Source organism: Saimiri boliviensis, chromosome 14, assembly GCF_048565385.1.
Source record: "Saimiri boliviensis isolate mSaiBol1 chromosome 14, mSaiBol1.pri, whole genome shotgun sequence".
NCBI classification, from domain to species: Eukaryota; Metazoa; Chordata; class Mammalia; order Primates; family Cebidae; genus Saimiri; species Saimiri boliviensis.
Window position 1 is genome coordinate 68,004,341 of NC_133462.1, and position 12,561 is coordinate 68,016,901.

Here is a 12,561-nt window from a genome sequence, read left to right on the forward strand (position 1 = left end):
AAATACACATTTATAAACTGTGATAAGCATTGTTGTCACTAATATGTTTAAATGATTCTGATCTTTTCTGAAGTATCATGAGAGGATTCCCTTGAAGAAAAGAGCTTCAGAACTGTGTTTCTAACTGGCCCCAGGAGTTCCCCTATGTCTCCTGGAAACCCAGAGCGAACATATCCACCACAGAACTTGCCATCTTCTCCCTCATCTCAATCCCCCTGTATTTTCTATCTCAATGGCTGTCACCAACGTTGAACCTACTGCTCAAGCTGTAATGTAATGTCAGGTATCAGTCTTGGCTCTCCTTTCCTCCCTTGCCTACACTGTGCTCACAAAACACTCACTTTTTGATCCGAAACATCACTTTGTTCCATTTCCCTCTATCCACACCATCTGAAATGTATTCTGACATTATTTCTGACCTGGACTATTGCAGCACCCCACTAACTGGTTTTCCCAAACCACTCTAATCTTCTCCAGTTTTTCACTTTATAACGAAATGTATCTTATAAAAACAAGTAACTGATCATATCTCTTTCCTGATAAAACCCTTAAGTGTCATCTCATTGACCTTAGATAGAAGCCAAATGCTTTATCATGGCTCCAGAGCCCTCTCTGATCTTGCCTTGTCTTCCTTCCTAATATCTCTTCTTGCTACCAGCCATTTGCCCATCTTTCATTTTTTCAAAGGTGCCATGTTCCTCTCTCTTCTAGGCCACTGCACAAAATATTTTCCTAATTGTAAGCCTTAGTTCACCATCTTAATGCTCCTCTCTCTCACTCCTTCAACTGGTGAACTCCTACTGTATTCGCCCTGTCTTAGCAATCATCAGACAACTTTGTAATTGCTTCTTTCAATAGTCTGTCTTTCCCACTATACAATAACCCAAAAACAGAAAAAAAATCATTGTCTTATGCATCTTCATGTCCCAGCACCTACCCAAGATCTTGTGATATTAAAGTCATCAATAATCATTAAATAAATGCATTCATGCTTAGGAGTATCACTTTGAAACCCATCAGATATGTGCTATTCAGGTGTCGGCCATTTCTATTTTTAATAAACTTGCCCTTCAAAAGGATGGTAATTTTCAATGACTAGTCGAATGCTTGTAGTTTTAGAACAGGACTTTAATTATCATCATCTTCATTTAATTAGCAATTCTAAAAAGAATATTATCAGATTACCAGTGTCCATGCCAAATCTGAATGAATGTAATCTCCACATGAGAATCCAGACATAAAGGACAATAAAGGGGACACAGGGAAACTTAAGGTTATATGTTCAAACTTAGCATTCTTGAGTTATTCTAAATATGTTTGTGGTTTAGTCAAATGGTGTAAATCCTTTAAAAAATTTTTTTTTCTGAAAAGATGTAGTTTAAGACTAGAGTGCTGCTTGTGAAAACTGTCGAGTGACTTGGAAATAGGAAGATTCGGTGAATCAGCTTTGGTTTTCAAACTTAACAGTATGAAAACACATTCTTAAGATAGCAATAACATAATTCAAAATAATTTGCATTGTAAATAGAAGCACACAGATCTCCAAGACCAAGTCAGCAATTTATTTGCTACTTACCTGTAGTGTTATGCTCACAATCATCACAAACTCCTCCTCCCCCTCTGAAGTGCTCAAAAGGAAATGGGTCCACAGAGATGTTGTAATGGCAGCTTTTGGAATGACTGTTGCATTGACAAGGTTTACAATTGAAAGCGTGAACTTGATCACCTTGGCGGAAAGGCTTGTCGTTATAAAGAGGCAAGCAGCGATCACACTGGAACAAAAAGTATCAGAACAATGAAGAAATATAAAGCTGTGATTTTCTTTCATATTATTGATATGCTAGGCACTTTCACGAGATATAAAGCACATATGAGTGAGTTTAAAGTCAGCAATGATTATATTTGATAAATATTTTTTAAGTCAGAAATAGCGTATTTATGGGCACGGTAGGATGGAATTGTAAAAATGACCATGCAAGCTTAAGCCATGAAAAATGATCTTTTTTTTCCTTAATTTTTAAATTTTTGTGGGTACATAGTGGGTTTATGTATTTACGGGCTACATGGAATGTTTTGATAAAGCCAAACAATGTGTAATAATCACATCTTAGAAAATAAGATATCTATCCTCTCAATCGTTTATCCTCTGTGTTACAAACATGCAAAATGATCTGAATAATCAACAGGAAAGGTGATGATAGTTCTAAGACTTTTAAAACTTCAAAACGTCAAAAACTCCCCACTGCCAATTATAAATGTAAAGAAATGAACCAGTAAAAACAAACATGTATTTAGCACTCTGTAACTGAAAACATTACAAACTTGGAGAAGTTGTTTTACTCCTCTGTAAAAATACTCACTAAAAGTACTTTGAACAGCGTGTGCCCTCATCTCACTGATAGCTTACTATGCTGAACACCGCATCTTTTCTATGCCTTGGTGAATTGCCATGCTCCTTTCTAAGTTCGAATCAGCTTCCAACATTTTGACTATCGTACTTTTAGTGTTGTGAAGTACCTGTGAGAATTTCTCTAATGTGAAGTGTTTGCAGTGTCACTTCCTCAAGGACATCTTCACCCTATTTGTGGCAAGCCCTTTCGTCATTTATGTTAAGTTCACCTTCACTAAGTAGCTCCGGCTGCATATCCAGAATCTCTCAAACAGCAGTAGTGACTATTTCTTCTATGACTCTACTTAGGTTCAACTGCAATTTTACTTCAAGTATTTTCTTTCTTTGCAGTGCTTTCATCTTCGCTGCCTAATTCCTCTTCTTTTTTGAATATCTGTGTTTGTAAAGTGTCACTTGGATTTATCACTCATAAGGAGGCAATACAACCACATGCTTCTCTATGAATAAACTGAATAATAAATGTGTAGTGCACAATCACCAACTGATTTTGAAAAAGGAAACGTGATTGGTCACTGACCACAATGTGCATCTGTTATTTTATGTGGTGATTTGTGGACTGCAGAGCCAGCAGCAATGTTCTGTAATTAGTCACAGTAATATTCCATGCTACCTGACACTTAAACTATGTTGTTGGAGGACTGGCAGCATTGAACTAAATGATGGTAACTGATATTCATGCCTATCAGAATTGGATAAGGAGATGACTGCCTATATAACTGTAAGAAAAAGTTTACTCGAATTACATAATAAGTCTAGTATGTACTGAAACAAATCAACAAAACCTGGATATATGTTTTATAATTATTTTAACTTCCTAATATAAATAGAATTTGTGGTCAAAGCAAAATTTTTTTCTATAAGTAACAATTCACCTGAACTGAGTTTAGTACAACTATAGACATAATAAAAAGTGTTATTTATAAAGACAGGAAGTAGAAAATTAAAAGCACTGATAATTTGACTAGCAAATAAGTCAAAATGTCAACACGAGACAATTTCTTTCAGATTTGCATATGTACATTTTTTCTTCCCAAAATTATGAATATACATCTGTATTGTTATTAAACATCATGTATTTTGCATTACTAGTTTTGCATTATTAAACATTATTTATTTTGCTGCATTATTTCCTATATTTTTCATAAAATAACATTCAGCCATTCTGCAGTTATTATACATTTAGTTTTTTTTCAGTTTTATTTTGGGAATGGGAGTGGATACAGCTAAGCGTTACCTTAAGAAAATTATGAGATGAAATTACATTATCAAAGAATGTAGATGTTTTAAATATTTTGTTAAATATGATCAAATTACTTCTAGAAAAATTAAACTCATAGTCACACCAGCAATATCTGAGAATGTCCATTTTCTTGTGTTCTGCCAATATTAGAACTATGACTGTTATATCTTCATTATTTTGATTTTAGAAAATATGTCAATTACTGCTTTAGTATGTATGTCTTTGGTTACTGGTAAAGCCAATAAAACTTCACCTAGTTCTTATTTAGATACAGTACTTTTTGAGAAACTTGTTCATTTTTCTTTAGCATATTCTTTTTAAATTGATTTTAAATATTTTATCACATATTAGAATTTTCCTTTGTCTGTAAAACAGTGAATATTTAGTTCATAATTTTAAATATACATTTATATTTATTTTCTTCCCCGACTTTACTGGCCAGAATTTTCAGCATAATAGTTAATTGATATAGTATAGTAGTGGTGATAGGTATAATTATCTTTTTTCTCATTTTCATGAATATGTTTATAATGTTACAGCTTTTACAGTATTGACTATTGATTTTATATAGACAATTTTTATCATTTTAAAGAAGAAACTGCTTCTTCAAAACAACCAATATGGATTTATGTTAAAAAATAAAAAAATATATTTTCAGTTTTATTAAATATTCTAATTTAATTGTTTGACCTATTGCATTGATAAATTATATAATAGCTTAGTAGGCTAATTGGAGTCCGTGCCTGCATTTTTGAACAAACCCAACGTCATTAATAGTAAATAATGCCAAGTAAAAGAAATGTAGAAGTTTTACATTTGTAATATAAATAAAATTTCTCCAGGTTTTTATAAAGGCTTTTATTAAAATAAATAAACCTTAGAATTATAATAGGTAATTATATGTATTTGTATTTATAAAGTTAATTTTAATATCTGAATGATCAGAAAATTCTCATTTTGCAGATACACTAAAACTTATTACATTTTGTCAAATTATATTTCATGTAAAGTACAACCAATTCAAGATAAGAGTTAAAATAAGTAAACACCAATATTTCTGAAAATCATTTTTCTCACACTCCATTTGCTGTGAAGTACTTAATGTGACTTCCCTAAGTGCCCAGCGTATGCCAGAGCTATGTGTTGAATTATGAATCAGGAGAGTCAAACCATGTAAAGTAATGTCTCCCTGTCTATCCATAATAATGGTCCTTTTCTCTTTGTTTTATATTAACATTGTTAAAAACTATTTTCACATTGAGATAACAAAGGTTATTCCATTGTTCTATTTTAATATGGAATTGTGATAAATATTTAGTATTTTAGAACAGTTTGACATATTTCATAATCATTACTGGAACATACTCTAGTCAAAAGCATATTTTTGCCAGTATTTACTTTTCCCCACTAGTTCAATTCCTTCCTTTAACAATCTTAAAGGGAGAAGATATAAAATAAGAATTTAGTTGCCCAGCGTGTTGCTGTTTAATGGTATTCCAAAAATTTTAGCATAAAAACAAAGTCAGTTTTTTCTATTTAGCTTGGTAGAAAAAGACAAAAAGGAGAAAAAATATTAAGAATGTAAATAATTAGGCCACAATGTTTATATCAACTAGCACTACATTTTAATAATTGGTAAAAAAAAAAAAAAAAAACAAACACCCATTTAGTCATTTTACAATGGTCAAGTTAAATTCAATGGTCAATCAAAATATCACTGTAATATTCTTTTTGGAGTGATGAAGATTCTTTTTTCCCCACAGTCATTTCTAACCATTTAGGTTAAGATAGTTTTCTGTCTTCTCATCTCTCAGAGTCCTGTATTAATACCTCAGTCTTGTTCCTGACACTCCCCTTAAATTATTGGCTGGCGTATAGGTATCTTCCAGAAAACCCAAGTTACTGACTTTATATTCTCTGTGTCATCCATGCATTAGGAGCATGACAGACAATTGCTAAGCTGTTAACTGACAATTCACAATTGACAATGATATTGATGTCCAGAGAAAGTTGTTCTTGAGGGAATTTAGAGAGGAACTGTTCACAATGGAAACAGTTCACAAACAAGGTGACATTTATGTAAAGTCTTCAGAATTGACTGTTATGAGATGATTTGCAATAAAAACCCCTTACAAATATAAAATGAAATTCACCTCATAAAAGAAGAATATGTGGCAACCACTAAAATATTGTCAACTATGGGTCTTTAGCCAAACAAATTTAAAGTGGGGAAATTGACCTCTTTATGTTTCCCTCACCAGCAATACCCATATGCATATCAAATTTATTTCATAAAATCAAAAGTTAGAGATTTATAGGCTGAGAGTCAACCAATCTAGTTCAATTATTGGTGCTGCTGTTTACTAACTGCAAAAAGGCCACTGTGAAAAGTAACATCAAATGCACACTCTCATTTTGTGAGTATATTCTTATGAGAGTATACTCTGACCACTATACTAAGCATTTAAAATGGGTTGTTTCATTAAATCCTCTAGGCCTGGGTGAAACAGTATCCACATCTAATTTCCGTTTCTTGACTTGCTAGCCCTGTGTTCTAGTGCAACTGTCTGTACCTCTCTAATCCTTATTTTTCTCACTTGTAACATGGGAGTAATAACACTTCTCTCATAAGGTTGCTGTAAAGACCAATCAATTATCAAAGCACTTGTCACACAGTTGGCCCTCAGCAAACTTGCCTATGACTTTGACTGTTATTGGATTCACAACTGAGGATTAAAGAGGTTAAATAACATGAGCAATGACAATGGACAGTTAGTCCTAGAGTCCTCTTCACATCTATGAATCTGTTTCTTCATCTCCAAAATGAAGATAACTTAATGGAATGTCTTACCTGTATTTGACTCAAAATAATCTTAGGATAAGTGGTAATATATAAATAATGCTCAAAACGAAGCCTGGAAAATATTACATGCTCAATCTTGAAATTCAGAAGATGGAGCAGGGGTAAAAATCCAACAGAGTTGTTGATCTCAAGTTTGAATAGCACCAGCAGTATATGACTATCACTATGCTATATACAGTCTAAAACCATTGAGAGGTGATTCTGTGATCATAAATGCATTGGTCTATGATCGGCTTTGGAGGAGGTAGCCTACAGAGTGGCAAGAAGCAATGTATAACCAAAATTTATTTCTGGTTAATTTGATCATCTGTAGTTATCACTATAGAGGCGTTCCTATCTATCGACAATACTTCCCAGGAGTCATCAGACATAACTATTACTTCTTCTAGTAGCCCTGTGTGGGGAAAATATGTTCTAATTGGATAAAGGGAAGAATAGATGAAAATTTGCTTTCTGACTTCTTGGATTTGAAGGAGAGAAATTAGCTCATTAAGCTGTCTTCCCCAGTTCAATTAGTCATGCACTTAACCTCATTTCCAATATTTAAAAAACCCTACTCCATTGTAAAATTTTTGCCAAAGGCAAAATTTTGCTATAACACAATGCCCTGAGCCTATTTTTCTCTTGACTTCAAAACATTCTCATTGAAGAATTTGTTTATTCTATGGTGGTTTTTATTATTCAAGTTGTGCTTTCTTAAATATAAGTTGGTGGAAGTGATGAGATGGAAACTGTGGGCCTGTCACACTGATTTCAGATGCAGTTTGCCTTTTGCAAAACAACCACTGGCTGTTTAAGTTTGGGATATTGCCTACATGAGTTAGTGGAGCAAACCCAGCAAAAGCATTCCTTTGCTATTTCTCGGAAGACATTTTTGCTTTTGGATTATAATATTTAAAAAGCCTAATTTCAGATTTTATACTTATTGTCAGCCCAAAGCTATTATCAAAAAGTCTAATTGTAAATAAGACTGGACTAAATGCTGTATGAATGCTCCAAAGATGATAATGTCTTTATTCACGGATGCCTTAATGTTTAATGCCAAAGACAAATTTTACCACTGACCCAACGGAGTGGTTTTGGTCCTGCCAAACTACTCATTATTGAAAATGATCGGCCTTTCTTTTGTGGAGAATGAAAACCCGACAGAAATATGGGTAATGTGTTCTGTTTTCCTAAAGAAAACAAGCATAACTGTTATTTTTTGATTCTGAAATTAATATTTTGAAGATTATGATAATACCAGCCTGACAAAAATTTATAGAAAGGACCAGTGCAGAACACTGCTTGTGCGAGAGGAATTTATCCATTCCTTTTAAGAGGAGCAATATATGTATACATTCCATAGGACCCAGAAATTCCACTGAGAATTTAGGAAAATACATTTTTAAAGCAACTCAAAAAAGATTTTTTTAAATAATGGGATATTGATAATAGTGAAGAAAAGAAAACAAGTTAAATGCCCAAAAGTAGAGAGTGGTTTAAGATGTCCTAATTCTTAAAAAAAAAAAAAGCAAAAAAAAAAGCTAATATTTATAAATATAAATATGGAAGAATATTCATAATACAATTTGAATTTAAAATCAAGTTAAAAATAACATATAAGGAGAGAGATCCAAGAGGGCTGATTACTGGCAGCTCAGGATTATAGCTCCCAGTGACAGTGCAGAGAATGAGAGACTGCCACACTTTCAGACGAATTTTTGTTGCTTTTGAACTGGGAGATTCCCAGCAGAGGAGCCCCACAGGTTGCCAGTGCGACTATTGTGACCGGTGTGGTGGTTTTGCCAGCACCTTGGCACGGCGGTTCTTGGTGCAGAGTCAGAAAAGCACCATCAATCTTAACACCGCTGTTTTGGCCGGTGCAGTGGGTTGCTCAGATTCTGGCGCTGGGAATCAACAAGTTGGGCGTCCACTCAGAAACCTGATTGGAAAATCGGTAATTACAAAGACGACAGATGGATAAATTTATAACGAAGGGAAGAAACCAGCCTAAAAAGGCTGAGAATACCCAAAATCAGAATGCCTCTTCCTCTACAGGGGATCACAGTTCCTCATCAGCAACGGAACAAGGCCTGATGGAGAACGAATGTGTTCCATTAACAGAAGTAGGCTTCAAAAGGTGGTTAAGAAACTTCTGTGAGTTAAAAGAACTTGTTCTAACCCAATGCAAAGAAACTAAGAACTTTGAAAAAAGGTTTGATGAAATGCTAACGAGAATAGACAATTTAGAGAGGAATATAAGTGAATTAATGGAGCTGAAAAACAACATGAGCACTTTGCGAAGTATGCACAAGTTTTAACAGCCAAATTGATCAAGCAGAAGAAAGGGTATCAGAAGTCGAAGACCAACTTAATGAAATAAAACGAGAAGACAAGATTAGAGAAAAAAGGATAAAAAGGAATGAGCAAAGTCTCCAAGAAATATGGGACTATGTGAAAAGACCTAATCTACGTTTGATAGTTGTACCTGAATGTGACGAAGAGAATGAATCCAAGCTAAAAAATACTCTTCAGGATATCATTCAGGAAAATTTTCCCAACCTAGCAAGGCAGGACAATATTCAACTCCAGGTAATACAGGGAACACCACAAAGATACTTCTCAAGAAGACCAACCACAAGACACATAATCGTCAGATTCACCACGGTTGAATTGAAGGAGAAAATACTAAGGTCAGCCAGAGAGAAAGGTCAGATTACCCACAAAGGGAAGACTATCAGACTCACAGTAGATCTCTCAGCTGAAACCCTACAAGCCAGAAGAGAGTGGGGGCCAATATTCAACATCCTTAAAGAAAAGAACTTTCAACCCAGAATTTCATATCCAGCTGAACTAAGCTTCATAAGCGAAGGAAAAATAAAATCTTTTGTGAACAAGCAAGTACTCAGAGATTTCATCACCACCAGGCCTGCTTTACAAGAGCTTCTGAAAGAACCACTACATATAGAAAGGAACAACCAGTATCAGCCTTTCCAAAAATATACCAAAAAGTAAAGAGCATCAACATAATGAAGAATTTGCATCAACGAATGGGCAAAACATCCAGCTAACATCAAATGACAGTGTTAAACTCACATATGTTATTATTAATCCTAAATTTAAATCAACTAAATCCCCCAATCAAAAGACACAACCAAAACCAATTGGTAGGCTGCATCCAGATTCATCTCACATGCAAGGATACACAAAGACTCAAAACAAAGGGATGGAGAAAGATTTATCAACCAAATGGAGAGCAAAAATAAATAAATAAATAAAAAGCAGGATTTGCAATTCTCACCTCTGATAAAATAGCCTTTAAAGCAGCAAAGATCAAAAGAGGCAAAGAAGGACATTACATAACAGTAAAAGGATCAATGCAACAAAAAGAGCTAAGGATCCTAAATATATATGCACCCAGTACAGGAACACCCAGATACAGAAGACTTATAAAGAGACTTAGACTCCCACACAATAATAGTGGAAGACTTCAACATTAGACAGATCAATGAGATAGAAAATTAACAAGGATATCCAGGACTTGAATTAAGATCTAGAACAAGTAAACTTAAACATTTATAGAACTCTCCACTTTAAATACACAAAATATACACTCTTATCAGCACCACCTCACACCTACTTACAGGTTTAAATGAAATAATGGCTGACTGCTTGTTTGTTATTTTCTTCCCTCATTTTTTCCTGTCTCCATTATTAAGCACAATTATTGGTATACAAGAGGTTTTCAATACCCATTTTAGACTGCATTCTAGCCTGGGCAATAAAGCAACACTTTCGTTCTCTCTCCCTTTTCCTCTTCCCCTTTCATCCTCTCCTTCATTCTTTTTTCTTTTTTTCAAAAAAAAAAAAAAAGAAAAAAAAAGAAAAAATAGTAACAAGGTAATAACAAACACTCGTAAAATGTTCACCTAAAGACCACTCATTTAATCTTTATGACCAGAGGATATGGTGGATATGGGGATATGGTGATATCCTCTTCATTGTTCAGGTGAGAATCTGGAGGCAGGTGTGGAATTGACACAAAACTGGGAAGTAGCAAAGGTCAGATTCAAAAACAGGGTAGTACAGCTCCAAAGTCCATTGCTGAACCATTATACTGATAGCAACTCCCTATCCCAAGTGTGGCATAAGTGTTTGTAGAGCAGACATAAGAGACATGGAGGAGCTGAGGGTTAGGGGAAGGCTTGCTCCCCATTCCCCTTTTCCTCCTTGAGCCTGCCCTCCCCGCAACAACTGCTGAGGCTCTGCTCCTTTGCTGGATAAGCCCTAGAAGAGGGGGAATGACTCACTGGATTAATACATTTGGGAAGTACTATGCCCCCTTCCTCTTAGGCATTGAGCTTCCTGCAGGCAGCATCTATTCTGCATGACTCCACCCTAAGCCAGCTTGCCTGAGGTGAGCGTGGCTGTGACCAGGTGGGACAGTCCTCTCCACTCTGGCTTTAGCAGGTCCATTTGGCTCTCAGACTAAGCTAAGGTCTCCACTTAGCCTTTATCAGAAATGAAAGTGTAGGCCAGGCACGGTGGTGCATGTCTGTAATCCTAGCATTTTGGGAAGCCAAGGTGGGAAGATTGCTTGAGCTCAGGAGTTCGAGACCAGCCAGGACAATATACTGAGACCCCTGAGGGAGGGAGGGAGGGAGGGAGAAGAGAGAGAGAGGGAGGGAGGTGGGGGGCGGGGAGAGGTGTGGGAAGGACGGACAGGCACACTCCACACCCATTAGGATCTTAAGGGAGCCCTGAGTGGTCTGGGAGGAGAACTGGGGTTCAGTGCCAGGTCCCTCTGACTCAGACACCCCAAGAAAAAAAATAACATATAGAGTATAATCCTCTATTCTAGATAAAGGTGGATTTATCCATTGACATAAATATACAACTCTAAAAAGATACAGATGAGATGTGTTTATTTATAATAACAATAATATAAGGTCTGAAAGTATATAAACTAAGTGTATTAGCTGGGGTTATCTATGGGTGGTAGGTTTACAGATAAAGTTTACAACTGTTTTTTCCACAGTGTACATTTATTACTAATGTATTAAAAATTGAGTGCAAATAAAATGTAACTGCATGGATGGTTACAAGATAATTATATAACCTTTGCATGAACATTTCACTAAGAACAGCTAAGAAAATTAGTATGTTCCAGTTTTAAATTACACACAGATGAGCAAACAACCGCAGGAAAAAAAATGATTATCTTTTCAAGTACTATGCAGGCTAAAAGGTTTTTGAGCCACCAGTAAACAGAGTATGATTTGTAAAAGATACACATTTTTTTCAAAACAATGGGATTAATATACAGAAACAAACAAAGATTTTGAGAGATGATGCCTAAATTTGGTTTAAAATTTGATTTAAAACATTACACAACTGCCGGGCGCAGTGGCTCAAGTCTGTAATCCCAGCACTTTGGGAGGCCGAGGCGGGTGGATCACGAGGTCAAGAGATCGAGACCATCCTGGTCAACGTGGTGAAACCCTGTCTCTACTAAAAATACAAAAAATGAGCTGGACATGGTGGCGTGTGCCTGTAATCCCAGCTACTCAGGAGGCTGAGGCAGGAGAATTGCCTGAACCCAGGAGGTGGAGGTTGCGGTGAGCCGAGATCGCTCCATTGCACTCCAGCCTGGGTAACAAGAGCGAAACTCCATCTCAGACAAAAAAAAAAAAAAACAACATTACACAACTAAATGACACACCAGCACCTATGTGGGTCTTTGATCCTAAAGATGATACTGTTTCTATTATCATTTTGGGTAGGTTACAAAGACAAATAGAAGGAATACTTTTGAGTCTACTCTTTGATTATTAAGTTTCATGAAGTATTAAATTCTTGGTCCTGTAATTGTTTAACAACTCCTTCCAGATAATACAAGGAGAACCATGACAAAATGGAAGAAATAATAATTGGTAAATACTTAGAAGTAAATTTTTGAATTCTTATAATTTTCATCTATCTTTTCTACCAGTGATTTTCAAGATTGATTTAAAATCAAGAACTGTATCTTATATTTTATGTAGCTCCTGAAGCAAATGGTTTTCT

General features: G+C 35.3%; 1 protein-coding gene across 2 annotated transcripts in view; it reads right to left on the reverse strand.

Annotated features, from left to right (window-relative positions):
* Positions 1-12,561, reverse strand: part of USH2A (usherin) — a 777,205-nt gene that overhangs the window by 658,291 nt on the left and 106,353 nt on the right. For both annotated transcript variants that reach the window (XM_003930351.4, XM_074385188.1), the window contains one exon: positions 1,577-1,772. In XM_003930351.4, coding sequence (XP_003930400.3) covers positions 1,577-1,772 — 196 coding nt within the window. The remainder of the gene's footprint in view (positions 1-1,576; positions 1,773-12,561) is intronic.